We start from the raw sequence: 25,681 nt of genomic DNA, 5'->3' as shown, positions 1-25,681 counted from the left end.
ATGATCTCTTTGTATCTTTTCTGTTCAATTGCTCTTCCAAATTCCTTTCTGTCTCTGACAGAATAATATGACATTGGCAAACTTGAAAGTTTTTATTTCTTCTCCCTGAACTTTAATTGGCTTTCAAGATTTGTCCTTGTTTCCTAAGAGCACAGACTGAATAACATTGGGGATAGAACACGACCCTGTTTCACTTCCTTCTCAACTATGGCTTCCCTGTCAAACCCTTCGACTCTTATAACTGGAGTCTGGTTTCTGTACAAGCTGTAAATAACCTTTCGCTCCATTTATTTTATCCAAGTTATCTTCAAAGTTTGAAAGTGTGTAGGTCAGTAAACACTGTCAAAAGTCTTCTCTAAATCTACAAATGCTATAAATGTAGGTTTGCTTTTCTTCAGTTTATCTCCAAGGATAAGTATGGTCAGTTTTGACTGATGTGTTTCTACATTTCTCCAGATCTTCTCCGAGGTCGGCTTCTGTCAGTTTTACCAATCAACCATAAATAATTTGTGTCCTTTTTTTGCAACCATGACTTGTTAAACTGATGGTTCAGTAGTACACACACCTATCCTGTCAGCACTTGCCTTCTTTGGAATTATAATTATTACATTCTTCCTCGATGTGAGAGAGTATTTATATTTTTCTCATATATCTTGCATACCATGTGGAACAGTTTTTTCATATTTCGCTTTCCCAAGGATCTCAATAATTCTGAAGGAATGTCACCCTCTTCAGGGTCTTGTTTCCATTCAGATATTTCAGTATGTTGACAAATTCTTCTAGCAGTATCATATCTCCAATCTCGTCTTCACAAACCTCCTCCTCTTCTGCTGTCCTCAAGTTTGTCTCCCCTATATAGACCTATATATTCCCACCTTTGTTTGGTATTGGCTTGTCATCTGAGCTTTTGATATTCATATGTCTTCTTCTCTTTTCTCCAACAGTCTTTTTTAATTTTCCTGTAGGCAACATCTGTTTTACCCCTAGTCATGCATACTTCTACTGCTTTGCATTTTCCTTAAGTTTTTCCTGCTTAGCCATTTTGAACTCTCTGTCAATCTCATTTTTTAAAAACCTGTATTCCCTTTTGCCTGCTTCATTTACTACATCATTGTATTTTCCCCTTTTGTCAGTTGATTTCAGTATCTCCTGTGTTATCGAGAGCTTTCTACTAGGTCTTGTCTTTTTACGTATGTGATCCTCTGTTGCCTTCCCTATTTCATCTCTCAAAATTGTCCATTTGTCTTCTATTGTACTCCTTTCTCCTGTTTCAGTCTAATGTTGCCGAACACTCTCTCTGACACTCTAAAACAATTTTCAGTTTTATCAATTTATACAGATCCTGTCTCTCTAATTTCCTATGTTTTTGCAATTTCTTCTGTTTTAATGTGCAGTTCCTAACCGATAAATTGTGGTCAGAGTTCCATCTGCCCATAAGTGAATTGCAGTTTAAAATCAAGTTTGGAAGTCTCTATCTTTCATTTATAAAATCAATGTGGAACCTCCCAGTGTCCTGAGGTCTCTTTCACACATACAACCTTCTTTCACGATTCTTAAACCAAGTTATCGCGATGATTAATCTGCGCTCTGTGCAGAATTATAGCAGGTGGTTTCCTCTTTCATTTCTCCCAAATATTCACCTATTTTTTCTTCTTACTGTTTGCGACTGCTGAGTTTCATTTACATATCAAAATTAAATTTTTGCCTCCCTTAAGTATCTAAATAATTTCCATCGTCTTAGCACAAATTCTTTCAATATCTTCATCATCTGCAGAATTGGTTGGCATATAAATCTGTACTACTGTGGTGGGTCTTAGCTTCGCATCTGTCTTGGCTACAATAATACGAGGGTAATCCCAAAAGAAAGGTCTCTCTCTTTTTTTTAAGTACATAGACCTGTTTATTTCTACAACGGTTTACATCAGTTTACAGCTTGAACATTTAGCTATTTTTTGACATAATAACCATTTCTGTCAGTGCATTTTTGTAGACGCAGTGGTAGTTTTTGTATGCCCATGTCATACCAGCTCGCCGCCATGCTGTTCAGAAAGTTATGAACCTCTTCTTTCACCTCGTCATCGGAGCTAAATTGCTTTTTCTGGCCAAATGTTCTTTTATCTAGGAAACAGGTGATAGTCACTGGGCTCCAATCAGGACTATAGTGTGAGTGGGTGATTATGTTCCAGTGAAAGTGTTGCAGGAGAGCAATGGTTTGCCGAGTAATGTGTGGGTGAGCGTTGTTATGGAAAATGTGTACGCCCTTGCTCAACATTCCTCTTCTCCGGTTCAGAATTGCCCTTTGAGTTTTTTCAGAGTCTCACAGTACCTGTCAGCATTAATTGTGGTCCCAGCGATTAATGAATTAATGAAGCCATTTAATGTACTCCAATTAAGAGGAAATTTACAGAAACTTTCAGAATATCAACAGTGAACTGCTGTACAAGTTTCAGTTCCGTACCTGAAATAACTTTGCAGATGTTTAAAATTAACCAAAACACTAAATTTTATAAATTCCCATTGAAAACAATGTCCTGACATACTGATATGTTTTTTTAAATGCATCAGAAGATAACACAATCAACACTCAGTCGCTGAACAGTTAATTAAACAATATTTTGTTCAGAACTGTGTAGTTATGGGATGTTCCATTCTTAATCAGTGATTATGCTTTTCAGCTGTTCGAAATAATTACTTCTGTCTGCTATTATGTCAGTGAGTGAGTGGGTGGAATGCAGCATGAATGTGGCATTAATCTCTAAATTAGTAAATCATAATATGATGGAGTAAGCGAATCATACTGTGTAACAGAGCAATATTATGAAAAAGACAGTTGCTACTCACCATACAGCGGAGATGCTGAGTCGCAGAAAGGCACAACAAAAAGACTGTCACAAAATAAGCTTTTGGCCAACAAAGCGATGACTGACACACATACACACACACACACACACACACACACACACACACACAACTGCAGCCTCTGAAGCTGAAGCCACACTGTGAGCAGCAGCAACAGTGCATGACGGGAGTGGCAACTGGGTGGGGGTAAGGAGGAGGCTGGGGTGCGGAGGGGAGGGATAGCACGGTAAGGGTGGGGGACAGTGAAGTGCTGCTGGGATGGGGTGGAGAGAGGGTGGGGAAGCTAGGTGCAGTCGGCAGGTTAGACTGAGTACAGGGGAGAGGTTGTGGAAAGAGAAGGAGGGGGGGGGGGGGGGGGGCAATGCGGGAAAGAGAAGAAGGACTATGCAGTGCTGGAATGGAAACAGGGAAGGGACTGGATAGGTGAGAACAATGATTAACAAAGATTGAGGCCAGGAGGGTTACGGGAACGCACGATATTTTGCAGGGAGAGTTCCATCTGCGCAGTTCAAAAAAGCTGGTGATAGTGGGAAGGATCTACATGGCATAGGCTGTGAAGCAGTCATTGAAATGAAGGACATCGTGTTGGTCAGCATGCTCAGCAACAGGGTGGTCCACTTGTTGATTGGCCACAGTTTGTCAGCAGCCATTCATGTGGACAGACAGCTTGTTTGTCACGCGTACATAGAATGCAGCACAGGGGTTACAGCTTAGCTTGTAGATCGCATGACCAGTTACACAGGTAGCCCTGCCTTTGATGGGATAGGTGATTTTTTTACTGGACTGGAGTTGGTGGTGGTGGGAGGACAAATGGGATAGGTCTTGCATCTAGGTCTATTACATGGATATGAGCTATGAGATAAGGGGTTGGGAGCAGGGATTGTGTATGGATGAACGAGTACATAGTGTAGATTCGGTGGACGGTGGACTATTGCTGTAGGAGGCGTAGAAATGATAGTGGGCAGTATATTTCTCATTCCAGGGCAAACTCTGGTGGAGAATGTAATTCAGTTGCTCCAGTTCTTGGTGGTACTGAGTTATGAGGGAATGCTCCTCTGTGGCTGGACGGTGAGACTTTGGGAGGTGGTGGGAAACTGGAAAGATAAGGCATGGGAGATTTGTTTTTGTACAAGGTTGGGTGGATAATTACCGTCTGTGAAGGCCTCAGTGAGACCCTTGGTATATTTAGAGAGGGATCACTCGTCACTGTAGATGTGATGACCACGGGTGGCTAGACTGTATGGAAGGGACTTCTTAGTACGGAATGGGTAGCAGCTGTTGAAGTGGAGGTATTGCTGGTGGTTAGTGCATTTGATATGGACAGAGGTACTGATGTAGCCATCTTTGATGTGGAGGTCAACATCTAGGAAGGTGGATTGTTGGGTTGCGGAGGACCAGGTGAAGAAAATGGGGGAGAAGCTGTTGTTCTGGAAGAATGTGGATAGGGTGTCTTCACCCTCGATCCAGATTGCAAAGATTTTATTATTGAATCTGAACCAGGTGAGGGGTTTACGACTCTGGGTGTTTAAGAAAGATTCCTCTAAACGGCCCATGAATAGATTGGCATAAGATGGTGCTATGTGGGTGCCCATAGCCATACCCAGGTTTGTTTGTAGATAATGTCTTCAAAGAAGACATAATTGAGGGTGAAGTTATAGTTGGTCCTGGCGACTAGGAAGGAGGTTGTTGCTTTGGGATCTGTTGGGCGTTGGGAGAGGTAGTGTTCAACAGCAGTAAGGCGACGGGCATTAGGGATGTTGGTATACAGGGAGGTGGCATCTTAGTGACAAGCTCTATGTGGTAAAGGGACAGGAACTGTGGAGAGTTGGTGGAGAAAATGGTTGGTATCTTTTACATAGAAGGGTAGGTTCCAGGTAATAGGCTGAAGGTGTTGGTCTACGAGAGCAGAGATTCTCTGTGGGGGCACAGTAACTGGCCACAACAGGGCATCCTAGGTGGTTGGGTTTCCAGGCATTAGGAAGCATGTAGAAGGTAAGAGTAAAGGGTGTGGCAGGGATCAGGAAAGAGAGGGACAGATTCAGGGGAGAGGTTCTGGTATGAGCCCAAGGATTTGAGGAGATACTGAAGATCCTTCTGGATTTCTGGAATGGGGTCACTGTGGCCATGTTTTTAGGTGGATGTATCTGACAGCTGGCGGAGTCCTTTCACCAGGTAATCCTTGCGGTTCTAAACAACAGTGGTGGAGCCTTTCCAGCAGGTAGGATTATAAGGTCGGGATCAGTTTTTAGGTGGTGGATTGCAGATCTTTCTGTGGGTGTAAGATTAGTTTGCATGTTACGGGATTTGGGGAATGATGGTGAGGCAAGGTTCGGGGTTAAGAAATTCTGGAAAGTTAATGGGGTGATTCAGGGTCAATGGAGGTGGATCACAGTTGGATAGATGAGTGAACTGAGTCAGGCAGGGTTCAACATTGGTCTTTGGTTGAGTCTTATTGGTGAGGTTGGTGGTGGAAAAGTGTTTCCACTGTCGTGACTGGGAGATGAAAAGAGAGTTTTTAATAAATCCTGAATAATTGAATTTGGGAGTGAAGCAAAAGGTGAAGCCTTTGGAAAGGACTGATACTTCTGTGGGGCTAAGGCTTTTGGAGAAAAGGTTCATGACTGTGTTTCAGGTCTGTTTAGGTTATGGATTCTGAATAGTGGCAGGAGGGAGTTTTAAGGTGAGGTAAATGCAGTAGGTCTGGGAGCCAGGCTTTGGCAGGTATGAGGAGATGTGGAGGTTTGGTGGTTGTTGCAGAGGTAGTGGATAGTGGCAGTCCATGGTGAGAGTAGGAAGTGAACAGGATGGAGAGTTATTTGAGGTTGTGTTAAGCATGTTGCTCTAGTTCCTGGAGGGCAAGGGTTTCAATGTGTGATGCAGAATCCAGGAATTTGGGATTGCATAGCAGGAGAAGTTTACAAATGGAGAGAAGGTACTGCAAGAAGTTTTGGGTTTGGTTGAGATGGTTTTGCAGAACTACATTGGTGAGGGCTATGGATTGGTGGATTATTAGTGGATGGATCTCATCATGGAAGGAGGGGCAGCAGCCGGAGATGGATGATTTGATGGTAAGGCCATTTGAGGGGATTCCATGAGCCAAGCCACAACGCAGGAACAGTATGTGTGACTGGGTTCTGGCTAAGGATAAGGAAACTCTTCTGTATTGACACAGATGGAAGGAGCAAGGATTCATGGTGTGGAAAAAAAATTCACAAAAATACACTCAAATATGTGAGAAAAAATCACGAGAAGGAAGAAATGGATGAAAAAGGAGGAAACAGGACAAAATCTGAGGGAGCCGACGATAGCGAAAGGCGAAAACTCACTAAAATTGGCGTGAAGTCACAATGAGAGCAAAAGATTAAAATAATTATTAAAAAGTATATATTTTACTGTGTGTAGCAGGTCTGAGGGTGGATAAGTGTGAAGAAGGGGGTCGGCAGATGAGACTGGATGAGGTGAAATTAGTGGGTGGGAACTGAGATAGAACAGAGAAAGAGTGGGGGGGGTGGGGGGGGGGGGGGGAGGTGTTCTTTGGATGAGATACAAGATCATGTGGAACTGGAAAGATGCGGGACGTAACACGCAAAAATATGGGAGAGTGGTCAATCTGAAGATATATAATTAATGATATTGATGGGAATAATGTGGAAAGTAAGATACTGCACCAACAATGAGCGTGGTCTTGTAGCCATCTGCTGTGAGTGGCCGAGACCGTTGATACAGGTTGGCTTGTAAGTAGAGCTTGCAGTGCGGTTTATAAGGCGACAAGAGAAACACAGAAAAGAAGAGAAAGAAGGATGGACACTGAGTATAATAATGCATTACAAAATAGTAACAAAGGAAAACAGCACTGGGTTAGGATCGAAGAAAACCCATCAGGCAAAAATCAAACCTTTCCCAATGCCCAATGGATTCCGAACAAACAACTTCCTTCCTAGTCACCATGACCAACCCACAACGACTTCTCTTTTGAAGGCATTACCTACAAACAAATCCAAGGTACAGCTATGGGCACCCGCACGGCACCATCCTATGCCAATCTATTCATGGGCCATTTAGAGGAATCCTTCCTAAACACCCAGAAACTTTAACCCCTCACCTGGTTCAGATGCACTGATGACACCTTTGTAATCTGCATTGAGGATGAGGACACCCCATCCACATTCTTCCAAAAGCTCAACAACTTCTCCCCCATTTGCTTCACCTGGTCCTATTCAACAAACAAAGCACCTACCTAGATGTTGTCCTCCACCTCAAAGATGGCTACATCAGTACCTCTGTCCATATCAAACCTACTAACTACTAGCAATATCTCCACATTGACAGCTCCCATCCGTTCCGTACCAAGAAGTTCCTTCCATACAGCTTACCTACCTGTAGTTGTTGCATCTGCAGTGATGGGCAGTCGCTCTCGAAATATACCATGAGGCATCATGAGACTTACATGGACTGTAATTATCCTCCCAACCTTGTACAAAAACAAATCTCCCATGCCTTATCTTTCCAGTTTCCCACCACCTCCCACAGTTTCACTGTCCAGCCACATAGGAGCACTCCCCTCGTAACTCAGTATCACCCAGCACTGGAGCAACTGAATTTCATTCTCCGCCAGGATTTCGACCACCTCTAGTCGCGCCCTGAAATGGGAAATATCCTGTCCACTATCCTTCCCATAGCTTCCACAGTGGTATTCTGCCGTCCACCAAACCTATACAATATATTTATCCATCCTTACACAACCCCTTACTTCATGGCTCATATCCCTGTAACAGACCTAGTTAAAGATCTGCCCCATGCATCCTCCCAACACCACCTACTCCTGTCCGGTCACAAATATCACCTATCCCATCAAATGCAGGGCTACCTGTGAAACCAGTCATGTGATCTACAAGCTAACCTGCAACCCGTGTGCTGCAACCAACAAGCTGTCTGTCTGCATGAATGACCACTGGCAAACTATGGCCAACTAACAAGTGGACCACCCTGTTGCTGAGCATGCTGCACCATATGGATCCTTCCCACCAATACGAGCTTTTCTGAATTTCGCAGGTCAGAACTCTCCCTGCAATATATCCTACATTCCCATAATTGTCCTGTCCTCAGTCCTAATTCTCACCCATCCAGCCCCTTCCCTATTCCCATTCCAGAACTGCGTAGCCCTCATTCCACCAATGCACCCAGTCTTTTTACTTATCTCCTTTTTCGCTACTCTCTCCCCCACATCCCGCAACTCTCCCCTGCCCTCCATCTAACCTACCAACTGCAGCTAGCTGCCCTACCCTCTCTCACCTCATCCCTGTGAGCTCCCGAGCAGCACTTAACTGTTTCCCAACCCTGCCCTCCTCCTTACCCCCCCCCCCCTCCCCCCCCCCCCCCCCCAGTTGCCACTCCCATCATGCACTGCTGCTCGCAGTGTGGCTTCAGCTGGCAGAGGCTGCAAGCGTGTGTGTGTGTGTGTGTGTGTGTGTGTGTGTGTGTGTGTGTGTGTGTGTGTGTCTATTTTTGACAAAGGCCTTGTTGACCGAAAGCTTATATTGTGACAGTCTGTTGTGCTTATCTGTGACTCCGCATCTTCGCTATGTGGTGAGTAGCAACTTTCTTTTTTATAATATTGTTACATTTCATCCTAGATTTCCCACTATGTAATATAGCAGTGAGTACATATGTGATATGGTGTGCTTAATGCAGATCTGCCAGTTTTAAGAACTGCACAAGCGAGGGCCAAGGCAGTGGCAGAGGATCAGACAGCCTTCTTCATCTGTTGCTTAAAGTTCCAAATGATATGCTCTGCTTTACCTTTTGAGGAAAGATGTAACGAGCCAAGGCTGTGAGGGTGGCGTCGGCCGTAGTAGACGCCATGCGTACAACATACGGTTACTCTGAGTAGGCATCCACGAAGAGCTATCACATCAACCCTAATGTAACCAACTCAGACAGCAAGTTATCACAACTGTCTGAAATTGATCCATAATTGCGCCCCACCGGTGATGGCACTGTGAGTGGTAGCCACGAGACAAATGCCGGGACGAAGCTATGGCCTCGAAGCGATTGCCACATCGTCTGGTGGGGTCTCATGGCTGTCCTGCTCAGTATAAGTGAGCGTTCTGCCAGGAACAGCTGTTCTCGTTGGTGCTCCGTATGATCCACATATTACATTGGCTGCCATGTGATGAGAACTACCAACTTGGACCCGGACTACTCTCAGACTGTGAGATTCTTTACTTGTTCACTATTCGTATATCCAATGAATAGGGAAAAATGAGTGTCAGGAAGAGTAAACCCCAATGGACCCAATAAATAGGCTTGTAAAGTCAAGGTGGATACAGTTTGAGGGACGATGGGGTAAAGGCCAGGGTGTAAATAACTGTGAGGACGCTGCTTGGTGCCGAGCACACACCATGCTGCCATTCTCTCAACGTCACTATCAATAGCTGGCCAATTCACATACTGGCTAGCCAATTCCTTAATGTGGGACATCACGGTGCAGCAAGCTCAAGATGTGTCACTGCAATTTGGCTGGAATCACAACCTAATGCATGTCAGTCTCAGTATTCAAGAGAATGATGTCATCGACAACTGAACACCTATGAGAAATGTCATTCCAGGGTTTGAACTCGGTTGACAATCGGCAGGTGAGGCAGGGTAACCAGCCATGGGTCACATGTCATAGAACCTGCCGCAGTGTGGGATTGCAGCATGTGGCAGTGGCGACACGTGTGGATGTAATGGTGAAACTGTCCAACATATGTTGTCATGCAGTATCAACTTGGTTGCAGAGGCCCTCACGTTGTAGAAAACAGGGACCAGGCCAGAGCGTAGGCTCAACATGGCATCAGAGTTGGAATGTTGTGCTGCAGAATTGAACCGGATGGTATAATTATATGCACTCAGGAGCAATGCCCAGTACCAGAAGTGTCCAGCCGTTCACTCCAGGACGGTGGATTGTGGCTCGAATAATGTAACCAAGGGCTTAAATCCTTAATTAGAGAGAAATTCACCTCAAAGAGGTAGACATGAAATATTTTAACCCAAACACAACTGCCAGTGCCTCCTTTTCGATCTGTGAGTAGTTGCACTGTGCAGAAGTCACTGTCTTGGGCACACATGCAATTGGCTGCTCAGAGTCATCCTCTGATTTTTACAAGTGAAGTGGCCCAGATTTCATAGTTCAATAACTCCAGCAGCATGTATATGTCCAGTTCCTGCTTCATTATAGTACATAAGCCCACTGAAGTGCATCTGACATGGTAGAAATGATGCACGGCATTCAGCCAACATGTGATGTGCTTCTGAAAATCTGAGGCTCAGTTCAACTCCAGCTTTAATAAAGATGCAAAAGTCGAGGAAATATTGTCTAGTTCCTGTAAAGGGACTGCATTAGATACAACCTTGACTTTGCCAGAGGTGAAAAATCCAAACAGTGTAAAGGTGTTGAGACCAAAAATATTATTAGCCAATGGGTGGCCGACAACAAGTAATGTAATGAGCCCTGTAACATTTTTGTAGGCTGTCATGACCAAGAACTGCCCATGAAGGGGAATATAACTGTCATCTTAGGTCACCAAATGCCAGAAGGATGGAGACGACTCAAGCATGCCCAGTTGTGCATACGTTGAGAGACCGGTCAATGAGATGGTCACCCCTGTGTCCGCCTAAAAATAGACATCCTCATTATAAATGTGGAACCTTGAGAAATAACATCTGCATGAAAGGGTCATCCAGCAGGACTACTAACTGCAGCACATGTACAGTGTCCTAATACCATCATGGGGTGTGATAGGAGCAGATTGTGTGGGCATGACACACTGACTGAAGCTGCTCCTCTTTGCCACGAAGCATACAGGACTTCCAGCAATGTGGACAGTCTGCCTGGAAGTAAGCGGGAAAACACTGTGCGGCCGAAAGGAGCAGCCCTCATGATCTGTGGCGAGGCATGACCAGAGGCTCAGATGCCACAGAAATGTCAGACACGACAAATCACGAAGATGCTGCCTGGGAGCTGTCCTACACCTGTGGTGCAAAGAGTAAAGCGTGTGGAGTTGCGTCGATCGCCGCAAAATGTAGCCTTGCCATGAGTCGTTCATTAGCTGCCTGTGTGATTTTAAATGTGTGTGCAATGTGCAAAATGTCTTCCAACAAGGGGTTATCTAGTTTCAGCACTGCAGTGCAGACCTCCGGATCTTGTGCAAGGTTCTGCAGTTGAGACCTTGCATGTCAGTGACTCAGATGTGTGTGTGACTGTCCCAGTTGTTTATATTATTGCTGGAACTTGAGTCTGGAGGCAACCACATGATACCCGTGGGAATAGTAATTAATCAACAGAATGCAGATCTCTGGCAAAAAAGAGCACAACAAAGTCTGACAGAGGGGCCAACTTTCGGAGCAGAAAGACGTTCCCTCTCATCCCGTGCGGTAAGTCTCCCTTGACCAGTGGTTATGAGTGACTTTCCTGAAATCTACGCCTTTTCCTAGATCTCTCCAGTCCTTTTCCTTCACCCCCCTCTTTCTTCCTCTTCAACCTTTCTTCTGAAGAAGGAGCCACTGGCTCTGAAAGCTTGCCAATTGCAACCGCCTTTTATGTGTGTGTTCTGCCACCGCTTGGTGAGTAGATTTTTTATCTATCCAGTTAAATTATTTCTCTGAACTGAGTATTCCTGAACTGTCATATATGAAGGGTACTGACAATGAAGATACATATTAGTATTTTTGTTTAAAAGTTAAACAGCACCAAGTGTAAGTGGAAATGCTTCACTTATTTTATACACATGATTGTCTCTAAGTATACCAACATTAATACATACATTTGTGAAGCTGTGAGCTCTTCATGGGATTCTCACAAAATAAATTTAAAAATGTAGCTACACATGATCAACAATTATGAAATTTATTTTGTTTTCTTCTTTTAGCCAACGTACCATGTGAAAGCTCCAAAGCCTCTTTGGCTGCACTCATCTCAGCCTGTTGAATACTATGTCCAGAAGCCTTGGCAAGCCGCTCGCCTCGAAAATAAACAGCTACTGTATAAACTCGAGTATTAGTTGGGCCTTTGCATTCAATTACTCTGAAAAAGGAAGAGTATAATAGAATATATGACCACTGCTTCTCTTAAAAAACAATACATATGCAAAAATAAGATTTCTTGTTAAGCAGATCAAACAAAACAGTGTGATATATTTGAAACATTCAATTCTGTGAATGAAAAGTTCACAATTGCAGCAGAAAATTGTTTTGTTGTCCATAAACTTTATTAAATGTGGTTCACAGAAAGAACAAAAGACTTAACATTCAAGCTATAAGCCAAAACAATGAGTTACACCAACTATTATTTTTTGTAACTGATAACCCTATTCAATAACTTAATTTTTTCCCAGTATATTCATCTATCATTATACAAAGCGTGTCCAGAAAGTAAGAGCACTGAGTCTCTAATGCTCAAAGTGCTTCTTTTCTTCCATCAAAGTTAGCAGCATTGAGTTCATGGACAAGGTATTGGCAACAGAATGTATGCTTGTTTGTCTCAGTCGATTGGAAACTCTTGTCATTAGTGCTATGCTGACATGATTGTGTGTATTCAAAATCCCTTCACCTGCAACGCATGAAGCATAATTCAATTTCTTCTTGCAAAGGAAAATGTGTCTCATTCCAGATTATTAGCAAAATCAAAACTTTTTATTGGGATAAATAATATTAACACGTACAAATGTTGTTGTGGGTTTAGAAGTGGTGAAATAGATATTCATGATGAACAAGGAGTGGGCATCTCTCATGTGTGACTGATGAGATTCTACATTGAATTTTTGTGCCAGGGGGAAACAATGCTGTGCAGTACTATGAAACTCTAAAAAAGTATGGAAAATGATACAGTACAAAAGAAGGGGAATGTTGACAGAGGGAGTGTGCTTGCTGCATGACAATGCACATCCATCACCACAAAGTTCATCTCAGAATGCATACATTCACAGTTTTGGCCTACTTAGCTTTCTGAGACATTAAAGCCTCTGATGAAGCATTGGAAGAATAAACATTAGGTGGAGAATTATGTCTTGGACCATGGCCTAAAGCCCATAAAACAGCAGTGTCATAAAGTTATTCTTGGATTCGTTTTTTGGGATATCATGAACCATGGACCTTGCCGTTGGTGGGGAGGCTTGCGTGCCTCAGCGATACAGATGGCCGTACCGTAGGTGCAACCACAATGGAGGGGTATCTGTTGAGAGGCCAGACAAACGTGTGGTTCCTGAAGAGGGGCAGCAGTCTTTTCAGTAGTTGCAGGGGCAACAGTCTGGATGATTGACTGATATGGCCTTGTAACACTAACCAAAACGGCCTTGCTGTGCTGGTACTGCGAACGGCTGAAAGCAAGCGGAAACTACAGTCGTAATTTTTCCCGAGGGCATGCAGCTTAACTGGATGGCTAAATGATGATGGCGTCCTCTTGGGTAAAATACTCCGGAGGTAAAATAGTCCCCCATTTGGATCTCCAGGTGGGGACTACTCAAGAGGACATCATTATCAGGAGAAAGAAAATTGGCGTTCTACGGATCGGAGCATAGAATGTCAGATTCCTTAATTGGGCAGGTAGTTTAGAAAATTTAAAAAGGGAAATGGATAGGTTAAAGTTAGATATAGTGGGAATTAGTGAAGTTCAGTGGCAGGAGGAACAACACTTTCAGTCAGGTGAATACAGGGTTGTAAATACAAAATCAAATAGGGGTAATGCAGGATTAGGTTTAATAATGAATAAAAAAATACGAGAGTGGGTAAGCTACTACAAACAGCATAGTGAACACATTATTGTGACCAAGATAGACATGAAGCCCACACCTACTACAGTAGTACAAGTTTATATGCCAACTAGCTCTGCAGATGATGAAAAAATTGATGAAATGTATGATGAGATAAAAGAAATTATTCAGGTAGTGAAGGGAGACAAAAATTTAATAGTCATGGGTGACTGGAATTCAAGAGTAGGAAAAGGGAGAGAAGGAAGCATAGTAGGTGAATATGGATTGGGGGTAAGAAATGAAAAAGGAAGCCATCTGGTAGAATTTTGCACAGAGCATAACTTAATCATAGCTAACACTTGGTTCAAGAATCATAAAAGAAGGTTGTACACATGGAAGAATCCTGGAGATACTAGAAAGTATCAGATAGATTATATAATGGTAAGACAGAGATTTAGGAACCAGGTTTTAAATTGTAAGATATTTCCAGGGACAAATGTGGACTCTGACACAATCTATTGGTTATGAACTATAGATTAAAACTGAAGAAACTGCAAAAAAGTGGGAACTTAAGAAGATGGGACCTGGATAAACTGACTAAACCAGAGGTTGTACAGAGTTTCAAAGTGAGCATAAGGGAACAATTGTCACGAATGGTGGAAAGAAATACAGTAGAAGAAGAATGGGTAGCTCTGAGGGATGAAGTAGTGAAGGCAGCAGAGGCTCAAGTAGTTAAAAAGAGGAGGGGTAGTAGAAATCCTTGAGTAACAGAAGAAATATTGAATTTAATTGATGAAAGGAGAAAATTTAAAAATGCAGTAAATGAAGCACGCAAAAAGGAACACAAACATCTCAAAAATGAGATTGACAGGAAGTGCTAAATGGCTAAGCAGGGATGGCTAGAGGACAAATGTAAGGCTGTAGAGGCTTATCTCACTAGGGGTAAGATAGATACTGCCTACAGGAAAATTAAAGAGACCTTTGGAGAAAAGAGAAACACTTGTATGAATATCAAGAGCTCAGATGGAAACCCAGTTCTAAGCAAAGAAGGGAAAGCAGAAAGGTGGAAGAAGGTTATAGAGGGTCTATACATGGGCGATGTATTTCAGGACAATATTATGGAAATGGAAGAGGATGTAGATGAAGATGAAGATGAAATGGGAGATATGATACTGCGTGAAGAGTTTGACAGAGCACTGAAAGACCTAAGTCGAAACAAGGCCCCGGGAGTAGACAACATTCCATTAGAACTACTGACAGCCTTGGGAGAGTCAGTCCTGACAAAACTCTACCATTTGGTGAGCAAGATGTATGAGACAGGCGAAATACCCTCAGACTTCAAGAAGAATATAATAATTCCAATCCCAAAGAAAGTAGGTGTTGACAGATGTGGAAATTACCAAACTATCAGTTTAATAAGTCACAGCTGCAAAATACAAACGCGAATTCTTTACAGACGAATGGAAAAACTGGTAGAAGCCGACCTCGGGTAAGGTCAGTTTGGATTCCGTAGAAATATTGGAACACGTTAGGCAATACTGACTCTATGGCTTATCTCAGAGGAAAGATTAAGGAAAGGCAAACCTATGTTTCTAGCATTTACAGACTTAGAGAAAGCTTTTGACAATGTTGACTGGAATACTCTCTTTCCAATTCTAAGTGTGGCAGGGGTAAAACACAGGGAGCGAAAGGCTATTTACAATTTGTACAGAAACCAGATGTCAGTTATAAGAGTCGAGGGGCATGAAAGGGAAGCAGTGGTTGGGAAGGGAGTGAGACAGGGTTCTAGCCTCTTCCCGATGTTACTCAATCTGTATATTGAGCAAGCAGTAAAGGAAACAAAAGAAAAATTTGGAGTAGGTATTAAAATCCATGGAGAAGAAATAAAAACACTGAGGTTCGCCAATGACATTGTAATTCTGTCAGAGACAGCAAAGGACTTGGAAGAGCAGTTGAACGGAATGGACAGTGTCTTGAAAGGAGGATATAGGATGAACATTAACAAAAGCAAAACGAGGATAATGGAATGTAGTCGAATTAAGTCGGGTGACGCTGAGGGAATTAGATTAGGAAATGAGACACTTAAAGTAGTAAAGGAGTTTTGTTTTTTGGGGAGCAAAACAACTGATGATGGTCGAAGTAGAGAGGATATTTGTATGGAGTGTAGCCATGTATGGAAGTGAAACATGGATGATAAATAGTTTGGACAAGAAGAGAGTAGAAGCTTTCAAAATGTGGTGTTACAGAAGAATGCTGAAGTTTAGATGGGTAGATCACATAACTAATGAGGAGGTATTGAATAGAATTGGGGAGAAAAGGAGTTTGTGGCACAACTTGACAAGAAGAAGGGACCGGTTGGTAGGACATGTTCTGAGGCATCAAGTGATCACCTATTTAGTATTGGAGGGCAGCATGGAGGGTAAAAATCATAGAGGGAGACCTAGAGATGAATACACTAAGCAGATTCAGAAGGACGTAGGTTGCAGTAAGTACTGGGAGATGAAGAAGCTTGCACAGGATAGAGTAGCAGGGAGAGCTGCATCAAACCAGTCTCAGGACTGAAGACCACAACAACAACAACAACTAGCCTGACCACAGCACTGAACTTGCAGCATTTGTTTGTCTTTTCAACACTCAGAAGTTGTTTAAATGGGGAAAAAGTTTTTCTCTACTGACGATGAGGTACGGACTGCTGTCAAACAATGGGCCACAGAGGTTGTGGATGACTTCTTTGGTGAAGGCATCAGAAGCCAAACTTTGGCGCACACAGTGCACTGGGAATGAATACAGGTATGTCAAAAAATAATGTTTACTGTAGATATTTGAAATTCAAGTTTAGCAGAAATATACTGCTTTTCGATTTTTAAACAAATGAGTACTCTTACTATTTGGACATTCTTCATACTTACTGCTATATAAAACAATTCACTAAACAAAATATTTTTGAGATTTCAGCTTGCACTGGATATTCATTACCTAAAGTGCTTATGTTTCACTCATGTTATAACATTTAGTTTTGTTCAAGTGGAAAATTATTTGTTCTCTAGACACTTCTTAATATATAAGCATTGACCATTTTAACTGTCATGGCAAAGTGTCGGAAATATAAAGCTTCCTAACAGATTATAACAATGAAAACAATCAGTTTTTGACAAAATAAATTAATTGGATGGATAAAAGTCTACTCACTCAGCAACAGAAGAACATACACATAAAAGAAGGCTATAATCAGGCAAGCTTTCGGCACCAGTGGCTCCTTCTTTGGGTTGAAGGGGAAGGAAGAGGGGTGAAGGAAACGGACTGGAGAGGTCTAGGAAAAGGGGTAGATTTTGGGAAAGTCACCCAGAACTGCTGGTCAGGAATTTACCAGGTTGGATGAGAAGGAAAGACTGTGTTGGGGACTGTATCGGATGATATTTGAAAACTTGAAAGGTTAAAGGTAGAAGAAAGGGCAATATCCAAAACAGGAATAATTACTTAAACAATGAGTTAGTAAGAGTGAGAAGCTAAGTGTATTGTACGTAACAGAGGCAGGACGAGGCGGTGAAAAATAGATGGGTAAGACAATAAGAGATGCAGAAAACTAAAATGGAGTGAAGAAAAGAGTAGTTATTGTGAAGAAAGTCAGAGATGGAAGAAATTAACATCATAGGTGGCAAGAGCCAAGGACATGTTGTAGCGGTAGTTCCCACCTGCAGAGTACCGAGAAACTGGTGTCTTGGGGAAGAATCCAACTGGTGTGTGTGATGAAACAGGCTCTGAGGTCATGATTGTCATGTTGTAGAGCATGCCCTGCAATAGGATATTGCACATTGCCAGTATGCATCCTCTGCCTATGCCCATTCATCCTAATTGATAATTTGGTGGTAGTCATGTGATGTAAAAGGCCGAAAAGTGTTTACAAAAATGGTTCAAATGGCTCTAAGCACTATGGGACTTAACATCTGAGGTCATCAGTCCCCTAGACTTAGAACTACTTAAACCTAACTAACCAAAGGACATCACACACATCCATGCCTGAGGCAGGATTCGAACCTGCAACCGTAGCAACAGGGTGATTCCAGACTGAAGTGCCTAGAACCGCTCGGCCACAGCGGCCGGCCGAACCGTGTTTACATAAAAGCTGGTATATGATATGTGTTGTTTCGCAGGTGGCTCTCTCTTTGATAGTATATGTTTTGCCAGTTAAAGGGATGGTACAGATGGTGGTAGGAGGGTGCATAGAGCAAGTCTTGTACCAGGGATGGTCACAGGGGTAGGAGCCACAGGGTAAGGAGATGGGTGCAGATGGTGTATAGGGTTTGACAAGATTATTTCCGAGATTGGGAGGACGACAAAAACCTGTTCTAGGTGTGGTGGGCAAAATCTCAGACAGAATGGATCTTATTGACTGGCGACTCCTTGGAGTGTTCTGTGCACCACGACCAAATAGTGGATAGAATTGGAAGGAGAATCAGTATTGGTCATACTTTTTGTTTTATTATCCGCAAAATCGATCTTCGGTCACTTAGTGACCATCCTTAGTGCTATTACTATTTTTATATATTTGACTCCTTAGTCTTAAAGTAACATTTGACGTAAATCATGAACGTTGTACTTCTAACTTCCCACGCCAGATGGTGGGTATTATGTTTTTTAAAAAACCTGTGTTATACCTCATTTCATGTTATTCATATATTACTCTTTTCATTGTCTTTTTCTCTTTTACTTGTCCTGCACTCTGACAACTTATTATCGATCTGTCCCCCCCCCCCCCCACCCCCCCCTATAGAGGGCGTTCCAAGCCCTGTCACACCGAGGTCTGCTCAACAGGTGCATGTAAACAGCGGCCTCAGCTTATGTGATTGCTCTAAGCTTGTTGATACCAGTGCCTACCAATTTTAATTGTATATTACAGGTATGTTCCTACCAACTGTTATGTTCATATGCAAGTGTAGTTGTGATTTCTGTTTTATACTCTCTGATCGTTATGTGAAATTTTTAACTTCTAGCACTGTGGATGGTCACTAGGTGACTGAAAATCGATTTTGCGGATAATAAAACAAAAAATACAATCAATGCTGATTCTCCTTCCGAGAATGGATCTTGTTTCAGGGCATGATTTTAGGAAGTCATGGCCTTGTCAAAGTAACTGATTAACAAATTACAGACCAGGATAATACTGAGAGACCAGTGGTGTGCTCTGAAGCTGTTTTTTGTAAAGGTCAGTAGGACCGGGATTGGATGTGATGGCCCTGGAAATCTGCTTTTGAACTAGGATGGTGGGGTAATTACATCCAGTGAAGGCTGAGGTAAGAATGGTGGTGCATTGCTGTAAATAGTCTGCATCCAAACAAATGTGTTTGCCTCGAATGCCAAGGCTGCATGGGAGAGAATGTTTGACATGGAAAGGATGGCAACTGTCAAAATGTAAGTACAGTTGTTTGTTAGTAGGTTTAATATAGACAGAAGTGTGTAGCTATCCTTCGATGAGGATATCAACTACAACGAAAGTGGCACGGGATTTGGCATAGGACAGTGTGTAATTTAATTGGAAGAAGGTATTCAGAGGTTTTGGAAATTGTAACAGGTTAGTCTCACCATGAGCACATGTGGTAAAGATGTCATCAATGTATCTAAGCCAAACCAGGGTCTGAAGACTTATGGATCCTAGGAAAGCTGCCTCCAAGCGATCCATGAACAAGTTGGCATAGCAAGGAGCCATCCTGGTTCCCATGGCTGTACCCTGCACTGTTTGTATGTCTGCCCCTCAAAGGTGAAGTAGCTGTTGGCAAGTATAAAGTCAATTAAGGTGAGTAGGATGGGAGAGCCACCTGTGAAATGATACATGTCATATGTCATATACCAGGTGTTATGTAAACACTGTTCAGCCTTTTACGTCAGCATGACTACCACCATATTTTCAATTAGGATAAATGGGCATAGGCAGGGGGTGTATACTGGCAACACACAATATCCTGTTGCAGAGCATACTTTACAACATGATAATTGTGACCTTGGTGCCTGTTTCACCACATGCACCATCCGGATTCTTCCTCCAGACACCAGTTTCTCAGAACTCCATAGGTGGGAACTATCACTATAACATATCCTCGGTTCTCGCCACCCATTTGGCCTTAACTTATGATAATTTCTTCTGTCTTAGCATTTACTAATAGTAATTACTCTTTTCTTCACTCCCTTTTAGTTTTCTGCATCTTTCATTGTCTTACCCATCCATTTTTCACCGCCCCCCTCCCATCTCTGTTACGTACAATGCACATATCTCTTCACTCTTATTGATTCTTGCACAATGATTAAGCAGTAATCTCTGTTTTGCGTATTACCCTGTCTTCCATCTTTAAGCTCTCTGGTTTTCAAATCTCATTTGATGCAGTCCCCTACAATCAGTCCTTCCTTCTCATCCCATTTGGTAGATCTCCCCTGACTCGCAGTTCTGGCGACTTTCCCGAAATCTACCCCTCTTCCTAGACCTCTCCAGTCCTTTTCCTTCACCCCTCTTCCTTCCCTTTCAATCTTTCAGCATGAAAGAGGAGCCACTGGTTCTGAAAGCTTGGATAATTATAACCTTCTTTTATGTGTGTGTTCTTCCACTGCTTGGTGAGTATATTTTTTTCTATCCAATTAATTTATTTCCTAACAGATTAGGCATATGCCACACACATGGAACTTCCTAACAGATTAAAACTATATGCCAAACCAGGACTTGAATGTGAGATCTTTAACTTTCATGGGCAGTTGCTCTACCGACTGAGCTATCTAAGCACAACTCATGACCCATCTCCACAGCTTTACTTCTGTCAGTGCCTCTGTCAGAATTACATTATTAATTTGTGTGCTCAAAATAACGTGAGATATGATACTATTTGGAGCAGTATGTGAGTGTCTTGTTCTTTTGAACACAGAATTTATTTTTCTGTATACAAACTGCGATGTATCATAATAATTCTACAATGGCTCTAGCGTGTGAAATGTTCCACAATATTTCTAAGTTTCAGAATCGCACTGTTTCACGATGTGAAATAGTCTTATAATTACACAGCCTTAATGAAAATACAACAAACTAACAACATTTTTGATAATTTAACTAATAGCAAACCTTCAGAACATGTGCAAACTGCAAGTTAAAAACAGACTCAACAATTACTTCAACAACAAAAATCTTCAGGTATGAAAATGAACAAACACTACATTTACTAACTGCTGCAATTTTATCATTATCTTTTAAATCAAGCTTAAACATATTATCTCTCTCAGAGTAAGACATGCAGCAAAGGCAAAACATGCATCTCATAGATTTTAAGCACCTCATCCAAATTAAACATCTTGATGAGATATAAAACAACTTATATGAATGTGTGATGTCTATTCTTTTGGGCATGTCCAAAAGAACAGACATAATTGATTCACCTAGATGCACAACAAATCTACAATCTTCAGTGTGGATGCACACTTTGTTCAAACTCCAGAAGGAATGTAACAATTAACGAGCACAGATTACATCTATGGGGAATGTGGATACGTGACGCTAGGTGGGAATGGGGGTCGGCAAGGAAGCGTGCTGGGATAGTCCGCGCATTTGCGATAAAACACTGTGTCCACATGGTGCAGTGGTTAACGCAACTGTGTAGTAAGCAGGAGATCCCGGGTTTGAGTCCCACTCCGCCACACATTTTCACTCGTCACTGCTCATTCCGCACAAAGTCCTGATGCAGCTGATATCATTAGTTCCTTCTATGTCCTTTCATTTCCTTTCTTCCCCCACCCCCTTTTCCCAGCTTCAATTACATAATAAAACAACTTGTTGACTATTGTCACTGTGACATACAGGCTGTCCATAAAGTCCCTTTACAACTTCAAAATTTTATTACAATGGCAGTTGTTGAAATATTTTAACAAAATTTCTTTTATTGTAATCACTGTTTAAAGTTTTTACACATACTAAAATTTTGTGTTTCAGATACTCTGTTGAGGGAAGGAACTGAACCTCTATAAAATAGCAACTCCTCAAGAGAAGGCACAATGTGTGTCCTGGTTTATTGAGACAAAATCGGATATACAGACTCAACGAAACTTCAGAACGAAGTATGGAAGAGATCCATCATCATGCCCTTCAATCCGTGCATGGCACAAAAAATTTTGGGAGACAGGAACAGTGCTGGATAAAGGGATGAGCGGGCAACCAAGAACATCTGAGGAAAACACCGATTGCATTTCAAACGGCTTCACTCATTCACCTATGAAGTCTATCTGCACTGCTGCCAGGCAGTTGCAACTATCATGTTCAACTGTGCATAAGGTCCTCCATAAGAACTTATGGTTGTATGCTTACAAAGTGCAACTGTTACAGACACTTGAGCCAAATGACAAGCCGAAACAGACAGAGTTTACACTCAATATACTGGAATGCCTTTCGGAGGATGAAGCATTCCTCAAGTGAGTTTGCTTCAGTGACAAGGCAACTTTTCATGTTTCTGGGACATTAAACAGACACAATCTGGGGATCTAAACACTCTCAAGTGAGTAGGGAGCTTCACCGGGATAGTCCAAAAGTGGATGTGTGGTGTGGAATTATGTGCAACCAAATAATTGGTCCATTTTTCACCAACGAGACAATTACTGCACATGTTTACCTTGACGTTCTGACCAAATAGTAGCACCACAATTGATTGACTTACAACCAACCATCATTTCCCAGCAAGATGGTGCAGCACCATATTGGGGACTGCATGTTCGTTGGTTCCTCAATGAAACATTTCCTGGCACATGGATTGGGAGGGATGGGCCAATTCCTTGGCCACCCGTTCCCCAGATATCACTCCTTTGGACTTTTTTTATGGGGGTATGTAAAAGATATGTGTATCAAACAAAGATACGGGACATTGCTGACTTGAAGCAAAGGTTTCGTAATGCCATTGCAACCACTGATGACACTATGATACAGTGAACATGGCAAGAAATCAAGTACTGTCCTGATGTGCTTTCTGCAACTAAAGGTGCCCATATAGATGTCTATTAAACACCATCAAAAAACTTTTATAAACACTGATTACAATAAAAGAAATGTTGTTAAAATATTTCAACAACTGCCGTTGTAATAAAATTTTGAAGCTGTAATGGGCCTTTATGGACACCCTGTATATCAATAAACGCAATTCTCCTGTTGCCACCAAAAAAGAGAGTCCAGGATATGCCTCTACATGTGAAAGGCATGGCAATAAAAGACCTCTTTTCTTTACTAGAATCACAGAACAGTTTAAAATGGGAATGGATTCCTTCATTTGATATACTAACTTTCAGTTATTAAGTATTTTTCTCTAAAAGCACTTACTACTCAGCTCACATTTGTATATTGCTGGAAATGGGAACTGTTACATCATAAACACCTCGATGGAGCACTAACAAACTCATACTGTTAGTATATCTTTGTCATGGTATATGTTGATCAAAATTTCACTTTTATGGAAGCACATTTTCGGCACAGAGGGGGGAAAAAAAAGAAAAAAAAAATCATTCCTACAGGTGAAGAGTGATGTTAGTATGTCATGACTACTGGATGTGTCTAATATTACTGGTCCTTCAACTGGTCATCGTGCAATGACTGCAGACCAAACATGGTGAGTTTTGCTCAGAATGAAAGTATGGCAAGAAGAGTATGCAAAGATCCTTGATGGAGGATTACACCACAACAACATTACAGGATTGTTCGACCAGCTCTGATGATTAGACTGATGACAATAGGTGAAATCCATCCAGAGACTACTTACAGTGCATCGAAGTGAACATTTGGAGACAGATTACTGGCAGCTGTGTTGAGATCTTGAGTTAGTAAGCGTCATTTGATTTAGTATGCGTCATTTATCACCAGCACCACAATAGAGACAACAGAGACTTGGGTGGTGCAGAGCCAGTGTGTCAACTGGAACACTGTGTAGCATTCTGTGGTGTCCCGCTTCAGTGTGTGATGGTCAGGTCGATGCCAACATGTCTGAGGATGAACTGGTGAAAAGTCACAGGAGGCAGCTTTTATTCTCGAAACTCATACCTCTCCAATTCCCAGAATCATGGTGTGAGATGCTATTGGATGTGGCGAGAGGACTGATTTGATAATCACTGAAGTGACACTGAATGCTTGCCAGTGTATTGTAAGCATGGTAAACCCTGCTGTCATACTTTTCATGATTAGGGTACTATGTGTTATATTCCAGCAAGATAATACAAGAATTAATACTACTGTTCAAAGCTGATGCTTCAAGGAATTTTCAGATCATTGGTAGCCTGCTCATTCTCCTGATCTGTCACCTGTAAAGCATATCTGGGATGTGAAGGGAAGACATATACTTTCATACCAGCCACCAGCTTGCAAGCTTCATGAACTGACACAGCATCTGTTTCAGAGACTGTTTGGAGAATGTTTGTTCCATGCCATCGAGTGTATTTACGCCTTTGGGGTCATATTTCATACAACTTCCAAGTGGAATGAACATTCAATCATTCAATACCTATTATGTGAACAAAATTTGATAAATATAAGGCTGGTGATTCATGGCATAACACTTTCCACTCTTGTCACTAAAGTCAGAAGCTTGTTCATGACAGAAATATATTTAACGTGCAGGTGACAGGCCTGATCGCTCTGAGGAAGTTTATGTAGAGACTGGGATCAATGATCATGAAGCCCTAGAAAAATGTTTATGCACCAAAGGAAAACAGAGAACAGTGGAGACTCCTTTGTATAGAAACAGTAATGGGAAACTCAACTTCTTTTAAAATAATGCCTGCTGCACTATAGGAATAAAGCAACAAATATACATAAACAAATGTTAACTGAATCTGACTACAAGATAAGAAAGCCTGTAGAACCTTTTGTAGTTTGTTGTATTTTGTCTCAAAACCCTAAGAAGTTTTTGTCATATGTAAAGGCTGTCTATATTATTTTTGTTGATGAAGTATGTAATGAAGAACTGACCATTAGATTTCATGAGTTATGGACTCATCAGTAGGAGGTAGGGAGTATTGTGCTGTTAGTAGAGAAGCAGTAATAGCAGAATGTGCTGGTCAGAGGAGCTCAGTGACTTCGAACTACTGGATATCACCTGAGCAACAAATCCCTTAGGGGCATTTCAATCCTTCTAGAGCTGCCCAAAGTAGCTGTTGGTTACATGATTCAACAAATGGTTCAAATGGCTCTGAGCACTATGGGACTTAACATCTGAGGTCATCAGTCCCCAAGAACTTAGAACTACTTAAACCTAACCAACCTAAGGACATCACACACGTCCATGCCTGAGGCAGGATTCGAACCTGCAACTGTAGCGGTCGCGCAATTCCAGACTGAAGCGTCTAGAACAGCTCTGCCACAATGGCCGGTGGTTACATGATTGTGATGTGGAAATGTGAAGGAATAACCACAGCTAAACCAAGACCAGGTAGACACAATGTACTGAAGGAGATGAACTGCTGAACATTCTGAAGGTTGATTGTAAACAATTGCATGAAATCAGTGGAGGGAATCACTCATGAGTTATAAAGTGCTACCAGCATCCAGCTAGCACAAATCCCTCAGCATGCTAGCTAACCTCATGTCCGCAGAAATAACTTCAATCCACTACTTATAAACTGTTTCCAACCTTACAATATTATGTGCTGACAAAGGCTACACCACTGTCATTTTTAACCACAAGTATTACCTGGCAAAAGGGCTTCGTCAGCTATCAGATTAGTACACCAACAAAACCTGCCACAGTGATCCCACGCCAGAAATCCAGGAGGATCTACAGTCTCTCCTCAAATCCTTAGGCCCATCCCAAAACCTCTATCTGGAGACCATCTCTCTCCTCACCCCTACCACTTCCCACACACCTACCTTCTACATGTTTCCTTAAGTACATATTCCCAATCCCTCAAAACGCCCCACTGTGGCCCATTACCATGCCCCCACTGAGAGAGTCTCTGCTCTAACAGACCAACACCTCTAATCCTTTACCTGCAACCTACCCTCAAAATAAAAGATACAAATCATTTACTTTACTGATTCTCCACAATTCCTGTTTCTTTACTACACAGTGCCCTGCTCGTTACTACTGATGCCACCT

At 42.1% G+C, this 25,681-nt stretch overlaps 1 protein-coding gene across 2 annotated transcripts in view; it reads right to left on the bottom strand.

Annotated features, from left to right (window-relative positions):
• The window catches only part of LOC124788152 (ribonuclease 3), a 239,843-nt gene that overhangs the window by 44,760 nt on the left and 169,402 nt on the right, over window positions 1–25,681 (bottom strand). For both annotated transcript variants that reach the window (XM_047255299.1, XM_047255301.1), the window contains one exon: window positions 11,778–11,923. In XM_047255299.1, the coding sequence (XP_047111255.1) occupies window positions 11,778–11,923 (146 nt within the window). The remainder of the gene's footprint in view (window positions 1–11,777; window positions 11,924–25,681) is intronic.

The sequence above is a fragment of the Schistocerca piceifrons genome, chromosome 3 (assembly GCF_021461385.2).
Source record: "Schistocerca piceifrons isolate TAMUIC-IGC-003096 chromosome 3, iqSchPice1.1, whole genome shotgun sequence".
NCBI lineage: Eukaryota > Metazoa > Arthropoda > Insecta > Orthoptera > Acrididae > Schistocerca > Schistocerca piceifrons.
The sequence above is the reverse complement of the archived record's forward strand: the minus strand, read 5'-3'. Positions and strand labels throughout refer to the sequence as shown.